The sequence below is a fragment of the Argentina silus genome (assembly GCF_951799395.1).
Source record: "Argentina silus genome assembly, chromosome: 10".
In the NCBI taxonomy this organism is placed as follows: domain Eukaryota; kingdom Metazoa; phylum Chordata; class Actinopteri; order Argentiniformes; family Argentinidae; genus Argentina; species Argentina silus.
This window is the reverse complement of record NC_139664.1, coordinates 4709001-4729694: the sequence shown is the minus strand read 5'-3', so window position 1 is coordinate 4729694 and position 20694 is coordinate 4709001. Positions and strand designations below refer to the sequence as shown.

The following is a 20694-nucleotide window of genomic DNA, read 5'->3' as shown; positions in this document are numbered from 1 at the left end:
CAGATATAAAACGTGAATACATATGCACACGTACCCTACTAAATGATAAATAAGTAAATAGTAAAGCATTTTTTAATTGAACCTGAGTAGAGCTGTTCGAGTATTTATTTGTTTAATTTCAGAATCATGAATGTAGCAGCCAGTTTACAGTGTCACATGGTTTAACATTGTAGTGTTTATTACAAATAATACTGTATACAACAAAATATGCCATACAATACTTCGTATAAGAGTTATAAAAGGTTTAAATAATTTTAAAGAATATAACTAGCTCTTACAGCATCCTATGATAAAAAACAACAACATCATAACATCAAGTGTAGTTCAGTACGAAGAAGCAGTATAAAAATGGTGGCTAAAAAAAAAAAATTGGTCAAAAGTTGATGCGTCCATTTTTAGATCTCCTCAATTTGCCAGCAAGCAGTTCACTCTCCACATTGTTCCAATGCACTGAAAGGTCATGGTGCTTACAGGACAGGAAACTCCTCCCCAAGGTTTTCTGTCCACTTCCTATTCACGCCTGAGTCCATCTCTGAGCGGGGAGTGCAGCTGAAGAACCGAGGCACTGTGATCATTAGTCTTCCAGTTGATCTTCAAAATTGTCCTGAAGCCTCTCTCCTCTATTACGGTATCGTCTGCGTCTCCTGGACAGAAACCAAATGCCTTTGTGTGATGATCAAATAACATCGACAAACACAATGTACTACTCGTCCAAACAAAATAATTGTAACGTCAACAGACAAAAGGCAAGCGTGCCATGCCTGGGTGTGTTTTAACTTTCCACTAGCAACAGTATTGCATTTTGAGGTTTCCATTCCTTATCGTTTGCTGCCCCTGGAGCAATCTTTGTCAGAGACATCCTGAGTGTATTGCTTTATCGTACAGTGTGTAGACTGAAATGAGATTTGTATCTGTTCAGCGTGACTTGTTGGCCGGCGGTGTCAGTGTGCATTACCGTACCTCCACAGGAGAATAGCCAGCACTCCTCCCAAGACCAGCAAGATGATGAGACAGACCACAGCCACCCCCGCCCCTTTGCCCTCTTTCACACACGGCACTGACAGGCAGAGAAAGGGACACAACAGAACACAGGGACACATTACTATTACCATGGCTGCTACAAAAGGCACACAACAGTACGACCCACAGAGAGAACATACTGTACATTCAATGAATCATCATCATCGAAACTGTGGAACTGTGACTAGACTGGGTGCTTGACTGTATCTGCACTCAATAGCAGTAAGACTGCTATCTAGCTCACCGAAAATACCATTTGTTGTTCCTGTCAAGAACATGGAATTTCCCACCTTTGTTTTGCAGTGCAATTGCGTAGAGCAGTGACCACCAACCCTGTCCAACAAGAGCTACAGTACAGGGTTTGCAGTTCAACCCAGTGATAACATCTAAATCAACTTAGACATGTCTTGATGAGCAACTGACTAGTTCAATCAGGTGTGTTAGTGTTGGGTTGGAACAAAAAGCCTGACCATTGGCATAGATACAGATGGAGTAACTCTCGTGGGGTGTACCATACCTGCAGTGTAGGTAGCGGAGCTGTGGCCAAGCTTGTTGCTAACCATGCAGGTGAAGTGGCCACAGACTGGGGTGGAGGAAATGTACAGGGTTTTCCCATCGGGGGACACGTGTCCCACAGTCTCGGTGATGGTCACCCTCTCGTGGAGCCAGGTGAACTTGGGATCTGTCCCCCAGGCTTCCCCACACAACAGGGAGGAGTGGGACACGTTCACACTTACGGAGACATGGTGCACAGCCTCTGAGGGGGAGAGAGAATAGAATGAGATTGATGAGAAGAGACCGTGAAGAGATCACTCTGAGACAGTAAGGAGATTGATGTGCGGGAAATCGTTATGGGACAGAGATCAAGTCACACTGCTCAGCCTCGGAGAAGAGAGAAAGAGACTGGGACAACAGAGTGAATAAGATGAGATGATAGATCAGCCTTTGAGACAGTGAGGAGACAGAAGTGTGAGATACGGCTTTGGGAAAGGTGTGACTTGGTTCTGGAAATTGTTCTGAAACAGATGATAGAGTTGTGCATCGTCTCTGAGAGAGACGGAGGGGAGAGAGAGCAGAGGGTGTTGTGGTCAAGTTTTGCAAGCTGTGGAGTTTGTCTGCACTGTGAAGTTACCATGTCAATCAGGGGAGGCTGGTGGAGGTAGAAATTGGAGGATGGGCTCATTGTAATGCATGGAACGGAATGAGGAATGGTATCAAACACACGTGTCTGATACCATTCCTCATTCCGTCCCATGCATTACAATGGGCCTGTCCTCTGATTTCTACCTCCACCAGCCTCCCCTAAAGTCAATGTATTGTCTCATGGGGTTTGGGAGTGACATGAGAATGGTTTGAGGCTAGGTCTAAGATGTAAGACTATTAGAGTTGTGTGCGACAGTCTTTTGTTAGGCCTGAAAAACTGAAATAATGCACACCCATAAGATGTGTGAGTGCAGTGAGACATTTGAAGACAAAGAGAGGGCTTAGCCAGAACTGACTGAAAAGCTAATCCTCGACAAGAACAGAGCCGCATGCTCCCGCCGGGACAGACAGAAATATCTAGGAATGCCTTCAAAACAAAGAAGCATCTAAATCAGACATCTGTCTGCTTCAACGCACTGTACTCCTCGACCGTGCTTGTTGCTGAGGTCTTTGCTCCCGTTTGGTCAGTCACGGTCAAAGTGTAAACCCCGCTGTCTTCTGCGGTGAAGCGCTCCAGTTTCAGCGTTGCTCCCCGCTGTTCCAGACTCACGCGCCCATTTGGGCTTTTACCAGGAAACTTGGCCAACGTCACTTTCACCCCGCTCTTCAACTCCTTTTCCCAGGTTACAGTGGATACCTTCTCTGCATGGTCAATCCGGGCCTGGAGGACCAGACTGGTGGTTGGGATCACAAAGACTGGCTGGTTGGCCTCGATGTGCACAGACATACACTGGTGCCCACGAACCACTAAGGACAGAAACCATATGTTTATGTTCAGTGATTGTGTTGTTTGTAGTGATTGGAAATCAATAATTGATACTGTAGGTATCAATGATCTTCATTCCATAATAAGTTCTGGGCTTCCAACTATTTTCCTCTCAACACATTTTGTTATGAGGTAAAGAGATGCTGTCTGTCAGGTAATGTCACCCAGTGATTGATAGCACATGACAGAATCCTGCCGAATGTGACATCCATCAAGTTGAATTTTTAGCATCACTAACTCTTTGTCAAAATGGCAATGGACCAGATAAGCCCCGCTGTATTTACCCAGGGAATGATCAATTATTCATACACACTATGCTGTAATCTGGTTGATAGGAGGTAAAGGAAGACCAAAATGAAAAGCAGTCTGCATAATAAAGCCAAAGGAAGTGTCCATCTCCTCCATCCACAGGGGCAGACATTATTTCCTCACAAGTAGACACAGATTGAAACACATCCTATTGTTTTGGTCACCTCAGATGATTAGTGCTGTGCAGTTATTTCACTACACCGTCCCCCAGGGCTGCTTACAACAGCCAGTTAATGAACATGTCCTTACGTGGCCCTCACAAGATCAAAACAGTTATATTGTGCTGTTGCAAACAGAACTGATATGGTGATTACAGTGTCGCCTATAGATTTTGCTGTACTGCAGACTACACTTGAGCCAGCACATTTTCCGTGATAACTCAGTTTAACATGGTCCATGGTTTATAAAGTACACACAAAAACACACAAATACAGCATTCAAATGCTGGTTTTACCAATATAAGAAGTATAGTGTGACATGTTCTGATATTGTATCATGATAGGAGAAGCACTTACATAAAAGCAGCAGCAGGGAGACGCTCCAGGACAGGCAGTGTTGTTGCCCCATGGCACCTGCTGAAGAGAGAGAGTTTGTCTTGGAATGTGTCCGTGACCTTAATGATAAGAGTTCAGCACCAGAGACCAGGTTTTCAAACACAGAGATTACTTGGTCTGTTTGACTTGAAATAACTTAGCATGTATGACTATATATGAGTCAGAGTTCTTCTGAATCTTGCAAGAGAGCACTTCACACTCCTCTCCTCGTTGAAAACCAAAATGGGCCTTGGTTTTATGGCGCAAAATAAAACAATACCGCATAAGCCATAAAAACACTTCGCAGCAAGTCGTTCAGAAAGGAGAAAGCAGAAAACAATAGCCCTCACAAAAATGCCTGTAGAAATGGAACTGGAGCTTCCAAAAAGTTAGATTCACTGTCGGTTGGTGTTGAAAAGAGTTCCAAATTAAATTGCATGTCAGTGGTCCTGGACTTTGTGCTTTCAGTACTTCCCTGTGTCAGGTCCAGCGACTGAGAAGCACTTAGGCGTCACATTGTTTTCAAGCAGTGCAATTTCCTCTTTCCTTTTCCTGTACAGTAAATGTCACCACTGTGTTTGAACTGCTTATCACTCCTCCCCCTCTCCATCTGTATGTGTCTGAGGACAATCTGGGGACAATGCAACAAGTCATATTGTCTGAACACACATTTTCACACCAATGTTTGGACACAGTGAGCGAATAGAACAGTAAATGAAACAGAATAGCATTCTTGTCAAGGGAAGTCATCAACAATGTTGGAATTCGGTGTTCAAAAATGGGCCTTGTAATTTATCAGTGGAGTCAGTGGAGACCTCAATTTGTGTTTTGTATTTTCACGCATATTCCACAAATATGCTTTTTTTCTATCTAGAAAGATATGAGAAATGTTTCAGAATCTATGTTAGTTATGATTATGTTTGAGTTACAAGTTGTGGTTATGAGATTGTCTGAGGGAGATCAACTTTGAGCAATTTCTTAATTGGAGTCATTACTTTATTATATATGTATATATTATAAATTAATATGTTTACGTTGAAACGCAAGGTTGCTCTCTGTTTCCTATTTTTGAAGGACAATCATTACTTTTAGCATCTAATCAATCTAACTCAAACATGTAATTTAGAAAGTTTCCAACTCACATAAACTCATGATCTCTTTTGTTCTATGGACAGGTAGTAGTAGAACTGACCAATAGGTGGCGCTATTCCATTGAATGGGACCAACTGTGCTGTCCTCGCCTCACCTCCAGACACACACAGGGAATCACATAGTTCCGTGCTTCTACTGTGTCTCTTCACTCTGTCTGCAACGCAAGCTACTGCAGCGTGACAGTTTAGATACAAATGATTGTGAAACAAGGAACATAAGATAAACAATTTTATTTTTTAATAATTTATTTGATAAGAATAAGGAAATGTTGCAGATCATTTGTCTGTTAAAACAGGAGAAATGATGAGACAGGAGAACATTTTGCTTCAGTTTCAGGTTTCTCTTCAAAGATTGAACACTATTATTATGTCAAAAAAATCTAAATCAAGCATGTCAATCATCAGGTACAGTGTACAGGACCAGTCAAAGGTTTGGACATACCTTGCCAAGAGTGTGCAAAGCTGTAATCAAAGCAAAGGCTGGCTACTACTGAAGAATCTAAAATATAAAACATATTCTGGTTTCTTTAACACTTTTTTGTTTACCACATAATTCCATATTCCATGTTCCTTCATAGTTTTGCTGTCTTCAATATTAATCTACAATGTAGAAAATAATAACAAATAAAGAAAAACCATTGAATGAGAAGGTGTGTCCAAACTTTTGACTGGTATTGTATAAAGGTGGTTCATCATTACATTCAAGTTAATAGAAATGTGGTTTGATGTCTCTAGCACTCACATGCTTTTTCATTGTCTCAATCAATGCAGTGTTTATCGCCTACTGTGCCTGTCTAATTATTAATAACTTATTAAATACACACTAAAGCTATCTAAAAAAAAACACACTGTATCGATACTGTATGAACGTTTGTGGAAAGGTGTATGAATGTTATGTTGTAGCATGTTTTGCTGCAAAAACGTCCATTTTTAATTTGAGTGCTTGACTCAGCTGTCTAAATATACTGGAGATGTAAATGGACATAGTGTTCTGGACCCTGGATTAGACCCTGAACATAACTACTGTATTCCTTGTCCTGTGGAAGACTGTATGTCGGATGTCCATCATGTCATATTGGCTGACTTCCCGTTGCCTTTCCTCCGAGATGTTTCCTAATAAAACACACAGCAATATTAAAAGGGAGTCTACACCAAACCATATGCTATATTCAGGTTAATAATGTTATAACAAGATGTTCAGTAATCGTACGTACCACAGAATGACTCCAAATACTGTCAAAATAATGGCCACCATCACACCACAAACAATACAACAGATGTTCGGGCATACTGTCGAATCTAGATCACAGCAAAAGAGCACGTTTGACTAAAATCGTCCCATGGCACACAAAAAAAACATGGCAGAATGGAAAGATCATAATAAATATTGATGTACCAATGATGTAGTGTACACTGCTGATCCCCAGGCTGTTGCTGGCGATGCAGGTGTACTTGTGGCCCCTCATCCCAGACAGATGGAGTCTCCTTCCATCTGCAGAGAGATTGGCTGTTTGATTGGACACTTCCACTCCGTCCACCAACCATGAGTATGTTGTATCGTCCCAGTGCGCCCTCTCGTTACCCACCTCACACAGGAGAGAGATAGACGACACAGGACCAGCATCTGAAAACGAAAGGACATGGTCTGTGACATGTAGCAGCTGGGAATTGTAGTCAGAGTTGATTGATCATCCCCTAACTGGCCTTGTGATTGAAATGCTAAGAGTAATGCAGTATTTTATGATTAGGGATGGCAGAAATCACTTCCAACAATGCCTTCGAGGATAAAGAGTTTGTTTGGTTTAAACATACTTCTGTGAGCTTGAGGCCTGCTGCCCCCCCACACATTCTGACTGTCTTTACCATTGATGGTGTGATGCAACATGAGGTAATGAAGGAGGGAGGGTGGTAAGGCTTAGTTCTCAGCTGTTTGATGTCAGCGTCGGGCACACCCAAACGACTGCAAATCATGAGGTACTATAACACGGTTACTTCCCTCTTGTTTCTCACCACTTTCTTTCACATGCAGCTGAGCAGATTCCAGATTCCCATCGACATCAGTCACAGTGATGATGTAGACTCCATAGTCAGATGAATTCATCTCCTTCACCCTCCATTGCAGCTTCTGACTGTCAAGGGTGTCTTGGTAGGTGGCCAGCCTGACCTGTCTCTGTCCAGTTTCATTCTCATCGTCCCATGTCACTCTGAAAATCTTCTCTGTTGGACTCTTCAATAACTGGGCCTGCACGACCAGTTCTCTCCCCTTAGCCACATGAAGGGGCCCCTGGTATGGGAAACTTACTGACAGACCCTGGTGTGGGTTGGGCACTAAGGATGAACAGAGGAGTACAATTCTGATAGAGATACTGTGTATATACATATATATATATATATGCCATTTAGCTGATACCTTTATCAAAAGCAACTTACAGTGAGTGCATACATTTTTCAGTATATATGATCCCAGCAGGAATCAAACCCACAACCTAAGCATTGTCAGTGCCATGCTCTACCAACTGAGCCACAGATACCAAGATGCTAACATGGGGCTGACAGAAGGACAGCAAAAAACTTACAAAAAGCAAGGGTCAGACAAATACTCCAGATCAGCTTCCACATAGGCAACATTGGTCTTTGTCTTCTTAAAGGGACGGTACAACACTGAGGACGGAGAGACAAGGACATATGTTCTATGTGTTTCCCTTAAAGAAGACTTTGTTTGCCCATTAAAGAGATAAAACAAAACAACACATCAAAGCAGTTTTTGGTCAACAGCCGGTCAGATGAAAGAAAATAAGTGTGAAAATAGCAGAACAAACAGCGAAGACAGTGGAACATACCTGGAGAACAGTTATCTCTACGTACACTAGCAACAACACAAGCTGCTCCGCCGTACTGTGTTTGGTTTCTATGATGCTCCAAGCATTAGTTACAGTATTCCAAACTGAATATGTTTCCTTTGTTTGATATCATAGGAATATATACTGTATTTTCCAGTTAAAAGCATGTACGTTGTACAGTACAGTATTTCTCCTTGAATAAGTCGCCCACGGTTATGTCATATCCTTCCTGCCCAGGGCGCCTCCTGAAATTCTTTGCAATCAGATACAGTCGACTCCGCCAGGCATCTCAAAATATACTAGTATATTTAAATCCTTGCCAGAGTTAGCTGACCTTCTATGAGCTAACCAGACTTTGTTCCTTATCATCAATGTATTGTCCTAACAAAATCATTTTTATATTTGCCTAAACCATATCCTGCAGTGATCCTGTTGTGCTAAACCAGTTTTCCAAGGTGTATCTTTATATGAACACAACAGATGTGGGAGTTGGCTACTGTAATACAATATCTTGCTGACAGCTTGGTTACAAATATTCTCTCAAGCTGTACTTAAATAATTGTTCTATGCTTAGTTTTTGGTTCAAAGCTTTGATGAAAGAATGTGTTCCAAAGCTCAAAGTTGTTCTTTGTATTACTGGTGTGGTGTCAATTATAATGTTTTTTTTCTTTTTATTGATTATTGACTCAATATTTTTATTGAGGCATGACATAAATTAAACTATTAATCAATAAACTCTCTCCCTTGAGACACCACTGCATGTCCACCAATGCAAACATTAATTACGAGGTGGATGCAAATAGAGAGCAAAGCAGAAATATGATGAAAATTACTTTTCAGAAACAGGAGAGATGAGGCACTTATAACTACATTTTCCTTATCCAGGTATGTGAAATAAGCTCATAATAATAATGAGGAAATAATGAGGATGAAAACTACCAATGTCAAAATGAGACTATGTCCTCTCAGTTAATTTTGAACAAAGTTGTAGGAGACACTGAGGAGCTGGGACATACCACTAGGTAGGAGTAATGCAGCCATACCCTCCACAGACCCATCTGTGACGAGTGTTGTATTAATAAACAACATCCAAATGTAAATATGAATATAATCCTAGTCACAGACGGGGCAAACACCCAACAACATAGTATACACTATAGTAACCAAGTGGAAATAAGGGTAGAGATGATTAAACATTCAAACACATTTTTCTTTTAAAGGGGCAATCTGGGATTCAGACTATAACAAAGTGGTCAGCCCACCACTTTTTTGGTAAACAGCTGAGGGAGGGGCTGGAGAAATGTAGCCACCCTCAAAATCACATAGATGCAACGACCGACCATTTATGAGATCAAAATGATGTTTAAACCATGTTTTGAAGCTATACAGTTGAAGCTATACATCTATGTGTTTTCCTTCATATTCATATTTTCTATGTGTTTCCCTTAAAGAAAGAAAGACTTTGTTTGCCCATTAAAGAGATAAAACAAAACAACACATCAAAGCAGTTTTTGGTCAACAGTCGGTCAGATGAAAGAAAATAAGTGTGAAAATAGCAGAACAAACAGCGAAGACAGTGGAACATACCTGGAGAACAGTTATCTCTACGTACACTAGCAACAACACAAGCTGCTCCGCCGTACTGTGTTTGGTTTCTATGATGCTCCAAGCATTAGTTACAGTATTCCAAACTGAATATGTTTCCTTTGTTTGATATCATAGGAATATATACTGTATTTTCCAGTTAAAAGCATGTACGTTGTGCAGTACAGTATTTCTCCTTGAATAAGTTCCCCACGGTTATGTCATGTCCTTCCTGCCCAGGGAGCTTCCTGAAATTCTTTGCAATCAGATACAGTCGACTCCGCCAGGCATCTCAAAATATACTAGTATATTCAAATCCTTGCCAGTTAGCTGACCTTCTATGAGCTAACCAGACTTTGTTCCTTATCATCAATGTATTGTCCTAACAAAATCATTTTTATATTTGCCTAAACCACATCCTGCAGTGATCCTGTTGTGCTAAACCAGTTTTCCAAGGTGTATCTTTATATGAACACAACAGATGTGGGAGTTGGCTACTGTAATACAATATCTTGCTGACAGCTTGGTTACAAATATTCTCTCAAGCTGTACTTAAATAATTGTTCTATGCTTAGATTTTGGTTTAAAGCTTTGATGAAAGAATGTGTTCCAAAGCTCAAAGTTGTTCTTTGTATTACTGGTGTGGTGTCAATTATAATGTTTTTTTTCTTTTGATTGATTATTGACTCAATATTTTTATTGAGGCATGACATAAATTAAAATATTAATCAATAAACTCTCTCCCTTGAGACACCACTGCATGTCCACCAATGCAAACATTAATTACGAGGTGGATGCAAATAGAGAGCAAAGCAGAAATATGATGAAAATTACTTTTCAGAAACAGGAGAGATGAGGCACTTATAACTACATTTTAACTAACCCTAACCCTTATCCAGGTATGTGAAATAAGCTCATAATAATAATGAGGAAATAATGAGGATGAAAACTACCAATGTCAAAATGAGACTATGTCCTCTCAGTTCATTTTGAACAAAGTTGTACGAGACATTGAGAAGCTGAGACATACCACTAGGTAGGAGTAATGCAGCCATACCCTCCACAGACCCATCTGTGACTAGTGTTGTATTAATAAACAACATCCAAATGTAAATATGAATATAATCCTAGTCACAGACGGGGCAAACACCCAACAACATAGTATACACTATAGTAACCAAGTGGAAACAAGGGTAGAGATGATTAAACATTCAAACACATGTTTCTTTTAAAGGGGCAATCTGGGATTCAGACTATAACAAAGTGGTCAGCCCACCACTTTTTTGGTAAACAGCTGAGGGAGGGACTGGAGAAATGTAACCACCCTCAAAATCACATAGATGCAACGACTGACCATTTATGAGATCAAAATGATGTTTAAACCATGTTTTGAAGCTATACAGTTGAAGCTATACATCTATGTATTTTCCTTAATATTCATATTTTCTATGTGTTTCCCTTAAAGAAAGAAAGACTTTGTTTGCCCATTAAAGAGATAAAACAAAACAACACATCAAAGCAGTTTTTGGTCAGCAGTCGGTCAGATGAAAGAAAATAAGGGTGAAAATAGCAGAACAAACAGCGAAGACAGTGGAACATACCTGGAGAACAGTTATCTCTACGTACACTAGCAACAACACAAGCGGCTCCGCTGTACTGTGTTTGGTTTCTATGATGCTCCAAGCATTAGTTACAGTATTCCAAACTGAATATGTTTCCTTTGTTTGATATCATAGGAATATATACTGTATTTTAATTATAAATATGCTTATTTTTTATTCTGATGGGTTAAAACAGTTGTATTAAGCTCATGAGGCAGTCACAATATATTTTTTCAAGCATTAATGGCTACATGCCATTCATTCAGTCAAAAAAATTGATGGACCAATCACAGATTGCCCCTTTCCCTTTAAGATGACAGGTGTGTCTTTGAGGCAGGTGAGAGTGGAATAATAGGAAGTAAACGGTAGATTCCTGTCAGACATACTGTAAACAAACTGTAAGTGTGTCATAACGATTCCAACTGGAACATGAGGAGAGAAAGAGAAAAGTCTTTGGTAAGTGTGGATATTACCTTTAAGGCCATATTCTGAGTAAGGTGAAAATGAGTTGATTCAGCTAATGAATGTTCACAGATGAACACAAGATTTGTGCTCTGTAGGGTTAGCATGCTAACATGCTAATCTATTCCATTCCTCCCTTCCTGTTGAAGTATGTGAAATTATTTGTGGACAGGCACATTTCATTCATTCATTGTGGTTCAGAGGTGATTTTGAGTCTACGTCAAAATGAGTTGTAATCCCCCCCCCATAGGCCGTCCAGACTGAGGTGATGAGATGAACCTACACCAGCTTCTGCTTCCTGTTGTTCTGTCATTGGCAGGTAAAACATCTCTCAAACATCCAGTTGTGTGACACAGTGTCCCCTTCTGAATTGTTATAAACTCGATTCCTTGTGTCCTCTCCGAACATGGTCCACTCGCTTCTTCTCAAAAAGCATTGGAGGAGCTAAGAGGAGGAACCTAGATCTTTTCCTCCAATGTGTTTTGAGTACACTACCAATCTTCCTCCCTAGATTGAAGACCCATCTCTTCAGGCTACATCTTAACAGCCCCTCCCAAAGACCTCTTCACCCCCACTACCCCCCTGTACAAGTTTCTCTCCTGTTAATAATTTAATAAAAAAAGATTTCCTTCTTCTAGCATTGTGACTGCCTATGGCCCCTGGTCTGAGCATTGATTACTTTATCTTATGATGACTGATGGATAGATGATTCACTTACTTAAACAAATGTATTTGTTGTAAGTCGCTTTGGATAAAGGCGTCTGCTAAATGCCATAAATGTAAATGTAAATGAGTAGGAAGCAACTGGGGGACCGTGGAGAAGATGCAAGGAATCATGCTTCTTACAAGTTTCTCACAATTGAGAAAGGGTCTGTGATGAGTGTGCAGGTTTCATATTTATTTTCAAACTGTGGGAAGCTTCAAGGAGAGTAGCTCTATGTGGAATTCCTTCAATTGTTTATGAGACAATGACTCAATTCCTGTACTATAGGTCCCTCCTAAACCAGCTTGACTGCATTCTCATTAATATGCTAAGTCATTCGATGGTGGAAGTGACGTCAAGGAAAGTGAAGTCTCAGAAGTCAAGTCACTTCTGAGTCATGACTGCCTCTGTCTGCCTCTACCGAAGTCATTCCAATCGTGATATTTTTAACAAGGTGTTAAAATGCACACTGTTGTTTTTACTGCAGTTGATCAATGAGGAATCCTCATGCAATCCATCTCAATGTTAATCCTTGGCATATTGGTCCATGTTTCATGCTGCAGACCTTGTAAGAAATCGGTCTACCGAGACTGATCAGAAACATATTGATTTGATTTACTCTAATTTATTTGCTGAAGGCTTTTCAGGCACTCTGTATGCTTGTAAAGTGCATTGAAAATTGACAGTATATTGTACCTTTCTAGCTCTCTCTCATATCAGTGCAATACCAACCTCAGGTAATGACTATCTGCCTCTGTCCCCCCCTACACCCTATCTGCCTCCCAAAGTCCTCCCTCCTGCTGTTCTATCCCAGGACCCGGTCCAGATCCAGTTCCAGACAGATCCGGTGCTGGTCCAGACTAACACTGAGGTGGTCTTTACCGTGTTGACCGTGTCGGAGGTCCTGTCCATCACATGGAACCACCCTGGTGGGGGGACCCTGGGGCTGTGGGCGGCGGGCAACTCTGTGGTCAACTCTGTGGCCCAGTACCAGGGCAGGGTCACCATCACTGCCACCCAGCTCCGCATCAGTGGCGCCCAGCTCAGAGACGCGGGGAACTACACTGTGGAGGTGGACCCTTCTGCCAACACAGGCCTCAGCAGTAACTCCAGATCCATACAGCTAAGGGTGTTCGGTGAGTGAGTGAGGGAGGGATAATGTATTCAGTGAACTGAGGTTATTGAAAGTAAACAAAGAGAAGTAGGAAAACAGAAAGTAAGGGAATGAGTGAGTGAGGGAGGGAGGGAGGGAGGAAGGGAAGGAGGGGGGATACAGAAGCTAGTGGAAAATAGAGCATGAAAGTGAAAAGGGATTATAGCCACTTGATAGTTCCCACATGTTTTTGTTTGTGGTTACTGCTGTTCTTTTCAGTCACACATACGTCTATCCATACGCCCCCCTCTTTTTTCTCCATCCAATTATTTTACTCAGGCCTATCGCCAATTGGCATCCCGAACCCCACTTGTGCCGTCTGCCCCTTTATTTGCCATCTGCTCGCCGTGTCTGGATCGTGTCCCTCCCTGAACCCCACCAATTATTTTGATAATACAAAATGAGTCTCAGCAGAAACACTCAACATCCCACTATTTATCTATGTATTCTAACGCATGAACTGAACCCACCCCCCCCCCCCCCCCACCCCCATGATGTGATTACACTGTGAAAGCACCGTAATGGGTCATTTAGGAGACCCCTCTGCACACTATTTATTTAGCCTACTCCAGCATTGAACAGAACCCTCTCATCTCTGCTCTTCTCTCTCTCTCCCCTCTCTAGATGCAGTGGCAGGAGTGAGTCTCATGGTTCCCTCTGTGGCGCAGGAGACGGGGAACCTGTCTTTAACCTGTACCTGGACTGCGGGTACAGAGGTCAGTGTGCGGTGGGGTAAAGATGGCCTGGCCCTCACCTCTGACTCCAGGATCACCATTGCCCAGGGGTCCCTGTTGGTCAACCCGGCCAGGAGAGGCGACGCAGGGGACTACACTTGCACTGTCAGCAACCCAGTCAGCGCTCGCACCGCTACGCAGAGCCTCACCGTCTACTGTGAGTGTCACCGACTGTTAGCCAATGCTATAACACAGTACCATCATCTAATACCTCAGATAGCTAATAGTATAGTAAATTAAGGTTTCACCATAAGGGCCAACCATGCGTAGCGCCATGTACAGTGCTAAGATTACCCATTAACGTTATTAAGGATAATTGTAAACTCCCTCAAGCCGATGCTTACACCATTCTTAGGCTTTTCAAATCCATGGTGGGGAGTGCACAAGAGCACAGTTCAGGTAAGATGATAGACTGCTACAACATCCTAATGTTCTATCCTAGAGTATGGTCTGTTATATCACATTCTCTCCTCCTGCCCCAGATGGTCCAGACACCCCTCAGCTGACTAAGTCCTCCCCGGGAGACTGTGTGGGGGGAGAGGACGCTGTGGTGGGACAGACAGTCCGACTCACCTGTGTTTCCGACTCCCTGCCACCCGCCCTGTTCTCATGGCAACACGACGGCAGGCCTGTTGCATCCGGCCAACCAGACAGCGGAGTGCTCAGCGTTCAGACCTTCTCCTCCAATCAGAGCGGTCGATACATCTGTGTTGCCCGGAACGGCCTCACAGGGGGCACGTCGGAGCAGGGGACAGACTTGGCTGTTGTAGGTGAGTTATGTTAGACATTGTCCGCTCCCTGACTGATTTTTGTGTTGGTTAGTTTTACACTTCGTAACGGTATCTGTCTCTGTGACTGCAGGGGAAACTTTTCTGGCAGAGTGCAGCCCTCAGCAAAGATTGATCTGTTCAAACACTGTTGGAATGAAAGTCTAACTCTTTTTCAATGACTTTCAGCTGTCTTCACACATCTTCCCTCTTATTTCCATCCCACACTCTCTCTCTCACCTCTCTTCTCCATCGCTACTTTATCATACTTTCTCTCAAACTTATTTTTGTCTTTTTCCTTTGTCTGTCTGGGCTCCATCTCCCAGACTCATTATCATTATTAATTCTCCCTCCTCTCCATTACTCTTTCCTCCCTCCCTCCCTCCCCCCTTTATCCCCCCACCCCCCCATCTTAGGCACCTGTCTCAGTGGAGGGGCAGTGGCGGGGATCGTGATTGGCTGTTTGGTTGCTCTGATCTTAATCATCATAGCCATTATACTGCTTGTGCGCTGGAGGAACAGTGAGTGTGTGTGTGTGTGTGTGTGTGTGTGTGTGACACTGCATATCTAATCATGTTTGCCTGGTTTGGTTTTGTTGAATCATAAAAATGCTGTAATGAGGTAATCTTAGTATGTCCCCATTTAGATGATCATACATGTCTATACTAGCCTACAAATGCAGAAATGCTTGTCTGTTTGCATAGAAGTGACATTTTGTGCTGACATGTTGCTTATTTTCAGTGGAACAACGACTGAAAGATACAGTGGTGATGCAAAATACAAACTCAGATCCCAGGCTTGTTGTAAGACTGACCTTCCATCTTTTTGAAATAAATATTGTGTGATGTTGTTGTAGCCTACATTTTTCAAAAGCTGTTACATTTTCACTTAAATGTAATCAATGAACCCATCTCTCTCTTTCTCTCACCCCACCCCCTCTGTTTATTTTCATTCTTTCTGTTTCTGTTCTCTCTCTCTCTCTCTCTCTCTCTCTCTCTTTCTCTCCCCCAGGCGCCAGACCCTCCCCCACCTGGTGCCCATACTTTGGGCAGAGGCCAACACCCTGGACCACCATTACATAACCTAAACACTCACACCCCCTCCCCCAACCAGCCCAGCCTCTTCAACCTCCCAAACGACCCCCATGGGAACATGGACAGTCTAACACGGACCGGGCCAAACAACACCAACACACTCCAACACAATGGCCATGCCCACACCAATGGGTTCCCACACAATGACACTCATCAGAATGCCAATTCATACCCACACAATGGCAGACACAACACCACCGCTTTCACACACACAACAACAGCTCCTCAAAATGCCAACACTCTCTCACACATGCAAACCAATCCAAACATTCTCATACAGGCTGGTAATCCACAGGCTGGGACTCAGGCCCCGACGGTCCACGTCAACCTAAACACACTGCCACACACGGCCCAGCAGAACAACAACGCGCAGCTGCCCACCGTCCATGTCAATCTCAACTCATACCCAACCAGTGGTCAAGCCAACCCACAGTCGCAGCCACTCACAAGCCAACAGGACATGGCTGTGCTGCAGAGTGCCAACGGCGCAAGCGCTCTTCAAGATACCAACCGGCAGAATTTGATTATGACTGGACAATCATACACAAGTACTAGGATACGAAGTGGGCCATCGTATCCTGATAACCCTCCACAGACTGGCCATAGTAACACAGATTCTGGCTTTCAAATCCACAATGGACTTATTCCCACAGGTTACACACACTCCAGTACCGCCCAGCGAAACGCTAACACACAGACCTACCAGCGGGACCAGGTACCTGACAACCGGAGCAGGCGTGCCAACCCAGCAGATGCCAGTTCGGTGCCTCGTGATGCCACACCAAGTGCCAGATCCCACCTGCGCCAGATGCCCTGGGACCGTCTGAGGGGCACTCCAGCGTACCCCAATGGTACCACTCGAGGGCCGCAGGAGTACCCTGCTAACTCCTCCTACAGCACAGACTACACGTCCCAGCCCCCTACACGTCAGCCCAGAACCCCCGAAACGCAAACCCAGAGGAGGCATCCTGGATCCCAGGACCAGACCCAGCAGAGCCCCCCACGGAGCAGAGCCACCCCCAGACAGGATGCACCAGTGGGCAGACAGACTCAGACCCTCCAGTCCACTCTGGGGACCAATCACCACAGCCTAAACGGTCACAGTGTGACACAGCCTGAGGGGATGAGCCACACACATATCAGTCCCCACACACAAAGGCAGAGAGCACCACAGGACATCAGAGCTCAGTCCCAGCCAAGCGCTCAGAGCCAGGCAGCCCCCAGGCAAACTGCCTCTCACAGCTACAACCCCCAGAGTCCCAGTAGGCAGCAGCTCCCTGCAGACCATGCTACTGCACCGCAGGGACCAAATTCGCCCCAAGGCCCAGACACTCGAGCTCTGGCCGATCCAAATCACATCCAACAGGTTCACAACCCCAGCAGCCTCACCCAGGCTGCCCTACAGATGCACACGAGGAGCCACAACCCCTTACACAGCCGCAACCAGCAGACCCAGGCCGCCCTGCTCAACCCCGGACCCCAGGCCCAAGCCCGGAGGCCCCCCACCCCCCCTCCCGTCATCCCCCTAGCCCGGTTTCAGACCCTTCCCAGGGAGCGCACCCAGCACTCATCCCCGAACCGGGTCGGTCCCCCCAAACCCCCTGTCAACGTGCCCATGGCGCAGAGACAGCCCGATGCCCACCCGCACCCGCACCCCAACATGCACAGGCAACCCGCTACCATGCACGCCAACATGCACCACCACCCAGGCAATGCCCACATGCACCCTGGCAACACACACAGGCATGCCAATGCCCATGGCCATGGACACCGGCACCCTGCCCATCCTACCCAGCCACACCAGGTGAGTTAGACACAGCGGGACTGTTTGATATCTCAGCCAACAGTACCCATATGTTTACCCAATGTTCCAGCTATCAACACATGTCTGTCTAATTCACAGGTGTGTGCTTTATGCTTGCCATCCTGTCATGTTTTCTGTGTACTTGCATGCTGTGAAGTGTAGAGTGTGCTTGTGTGTTTCCCCACTACTCACTCTTTGACAGTTTGTGCATTGGATAATGTGTCGAGGGGGGGCGCTTTCCAACAGCTTTCGGTGGAGGCTACACATTGTCGAGTGACAAGCATCTTTCCGAGAGTGAACATGACAAGACTACTTACCAAACCGACATGCTGCTATAGGGTGTCATCTAGTATGTTGGCCAGAACCAGGGTTTAAGTGCTCAAAGTGTGTCAGTATGTCACTGGTGCAAGTTGAACATGACATGTGTGTAACGAAGGGCTTGTTCTGCCTCTCCTACAGCAAGGCCACAGAGGGAGGCCACGCCATTGAGACAGACCGGTACTACTGCCCATCATAGCTAAGCCGACACAACTGACAGACAGACACACAGAGAAGTAACCTCAAGCATGGCTGACTGCACACAGGCTACACTACAACAAGACCAACCCCCCCCGCCCCTGCCGCCCCCCCCCCCCCCCCCCCCCCCGGCCGCCCCGTTTCCCATAGTCTGCTCTCCAGTCAAGTGCGTCATCAGTAGATTTTCAAAAGGCCAAGAATTACATAATATGACACAATAGAAACCGACAGACTTATTACTTCCGAATCGCCACGTAGTCACGTAGGGATTGGAAAACGGTCTTGTTTAGGGAGACACTGAGGCCCATGCCTGCTTGGCCTCTGACGCTCACCCTGTTTACAGACAGCATGCCACACCACAACAACAATACAGGCTTGAGACGTCTGCATGAATATCTGTGTTTGCCCCCTTTCAATAGAACCAGCAATGACAAAGGAAGAAAAAGAGGCCCTGGATGGATTCCAACTGGTTGAATGGACTTGGCCCTCTGGGAACTGTATGAAAATTATGAAGAGAAAAAAAAAAAAAAAAAAAAAAGAAACCTCTGCGACTTGCTATATTTTCAAGGAACTATTTGTTTTGCGCCTTCTGTTTACAGATGCTTCTCTTGACACTGTTCAATTAAGGGGATTCGCCTCGGCGGCTCGTACAAGTAATGCTCAACTAACTATGAAGGGGACCCGACAAATGGACGGCCGCATATTAATTAAGTGTTTTTATGCGACTTAAATGACTCGGAAAATAATCACGCCCGTGCATGAAGGAGGTCAGCACAAAGAGCTGAGCCGCCACGTTTTCCCAGAAAATGCAAAGCGAAACGATTTGTTCAGGGACTAAGTCTCTTTTGTGTAAGGATAGCACATTAAAATTATCTCATTGTTACTGATTGTTTTGTACAACGTGTTTATTTATTGCTTATTTGTTCTATGATGTTGTTATATTTGACTGCCAGACCTGTCAATATGTATCTTTGTTACTCAGGGAGGCTAATTTTATTCGAAAATGTCATGCTCATCTATAATGAGCTTAAAGAGATGTTTTGTTGACAGTAATAAAATTATCTTCATTACCCCTCGTGTTCTCTGTTGAATGCATTTGACAAGGAGTTCAGTGGTGGACAGACCACATACAAGAAATGTTCTTATTCAGCGTATACAACGGAATTCATAATAAATTCTTAGCTACACGTTAACTGGCTTGGAAATGGCTTTGGCCTTCTCATGTTCTGACAATTTCTGGATCTGTTACAAATGGCCACACAAATTGTTTATAGGTTAAAGAATCTGGCATGATTCCACGACAAGTCATATCTTTTATGATAGATAGACATGGAACACTGCATCTTGACCCCTGTATTGCAGCTCTATCAGTAAGGAAGTCATTTTGACCTCTGCTCCCAGAACTAAGTGGAGGAGCATGTCTATAAAACTCTTCTAAGAAATGAGAAGCCGTATTGAAGTTATGAATACCTTTTTGTGTGTGTTGACACTTGGTGAGTAAGGCCGTGGAAATACTTATTTTTGATGTGTGTGTGAGTATTTTATTTGGATCCCATCTAGCTGTTACAATGGCAACAGCTAAGATAACCGTATGTAGGCGACTGTATGTGTGTTTTTCAAAACATTAAATTCCTTGCAATTGTAAAGGTTTAACCACAGCCTGTTCCAGTTGGTTATTAGAATAGGTTATTGTTATGCTGCCTATGCAGAATGTTGATACTCCAGGGTAAATGTGTGTTTGTTTTAGCAGCTTATTATGGAGGCACTGAGAGTGTGTCTGGATCACAGCTCTATCAGCCCCACACTCAAGCTCCCACTCGTGAGTAATACAGTATAAACACCGTACAGCACTGCTCCAGAACTGTTAAAGCAGAAAGACTTTGTATTGATGAGCAGAAATGGTGCAAATTGATAATGAATAGTGAAAATATCATAATAATACTCCAAAGCTGGATAATTGTTACAGCTGGATTTTACTGTGGGCATTAGTCTTGTATGAGAAGTACATTGACTAATATGCTGATGCTGCTCCAGGATCCAATTTGCATGTAAATAGGAAACAATTTGCATGTAAATTTACCATTGTTGTTTTACTACCTTTCCATGATTTACAGTGCTTACTACAGCTAATTGTTATTGTTTATGTATCCCTTTGGAGTCATAAATTAGGTAAAAAACCACAGGCAAGGGGAAGTGTGTGCAAAATGTATGGTTTTTTTTTGGTGCGTGTGCGTGTGCATGTGTCTGTGCGTGTCTGTGTGTGTGTGTGACTATCTCATCACACAGTGGCCCCAACAAGCCCCCCTGACTCAGGTGTGCCCGTGGTGCTCATAGTGTGTGTGGTCCTTGCTGTGGCTGTGGTGTTGCTTTTCCTAGTGGTGTACTATGGCATCCAACGGCGCAGGTAAAAACCGAGGTTGTTACACCCCCAGGGCAGCCGTTCACCCACGGCAT

At 43.8% G+C, this 20694-nt stretch overlaps 3 protein-coding genes across 6 annotated transcripts; 1 reads left to right on the top strand and 2 right to left on the bottom strand.

Annotated features, from left to right (window-relative positions):
- Nucleotides 1-155: 155 nt before the first annotated feature.
- On the bottom strand, nucleotides 156-4302 carry LOC310811108 (uncharacterized protein). Of its 3 annotated transcripts, none has more exons than XM_083679156.1 (6): nucleotides 4182-4302; nucleotides 3814-3873; nucleotides 2641-2970; nucleotides 1538-1777; nucleotides 961-1057; nucleotides 156-644 (listed from the first exon to the last, which is right to left on the bottom strand). In XM_083679156.1, exons 2-6 carry the CDS (start codon nucleotides 3863-3865, stop codon nucleotides 575-577), a joined length of 789 nt encoding a protein of 262 aa, XP_083535282.1. In that variant the 5' UTR covers nucleotides 3866-3873; nucleotides 4182-4302; the 3' UTR covers nucleotides 156-574. The 3 variants fall into 3 exon arrangements, with proteins under 3 accessions (XP_083535282.1, XP_083535283.1, XP_083535284.1); XM_083679157.1 differs by having other exon boundaries at nucleotides 3814-3870; nucleotides 4182-4301; XM_083679158.1 differs by lacking the exons at nucleotides 3814-3873; nucleotides 4182-4302 and adding an exon at nucleotides 3463-3776.
- A 902-nt stretch (nucleotides 4303-5204) lies between these two features.
- On the bottom strand, nucleotides 5205-8255 carry LOC310810846 (uncharacterized protein). Its single transcript, XM_083678705.1, has 6 exons — nucleotides 7823-8255; nucleotides 7559-7643; nucleotides 6993-7310; nucleotides 6379-6606; nucleotides 6197-6281; nucleotides 5205-6095 (listed from the first exon to the last, which is right to left on the bottom strand). Exons 2-6 carry the CDS (start codon nucleotides 7608-7610, stop codon nucleotides 6053-6055), a joined length of 726 nt encoding a protein of 241 aa, XP_083534831.1. The 5' UTR covers nucleotides 7611-7643; nucleotides 7823-8255; the 3' UTR covers nucleotides 5205-6052.
- A 3113-nt stretch (nucleotides 8256-11368) lies between these two features.
- On the top strand, nucleotides 11369-19310 carry LOC310811454 (uncharacterized protein). Of its 2 annotated transcripts, none has more exons than XM_083679618.1 (9): nucleotides 11369-11463; nucleotides 11720-11788; nucleotides 12961-13308; nucleotides 13950-14216; nucleotides 14542-14829; nucleotides 15243-15347; nucleotides 15568-15629; nucleotides 15838-17724; nucleotides 18660-19310. In XM_083679618.1, the coding sequence occupies exons 2-9, from the start codon at nucleotides 11743-11745 to the stop codon at nucleotides 18669-18671; spliced, it is 3015 nt and encodes a 1004-aa protein (XP_083535744.1). In that variant the 5' UTR covers nucleotides 11369-11463; nucleotides 11720-11742; the 3' UTR covers nucleotides 18672-19310. The 2 variants fall into 2 exon arrangements, with proteins under 2 accessions (XP_083535744.1, XP_083535743.1); XM_083679617.1 differs by having other exon boundaries at nucleotides 18184-19310.
- Nucleotides 19311-20694: the final 1384 nt, after the last annotated feature.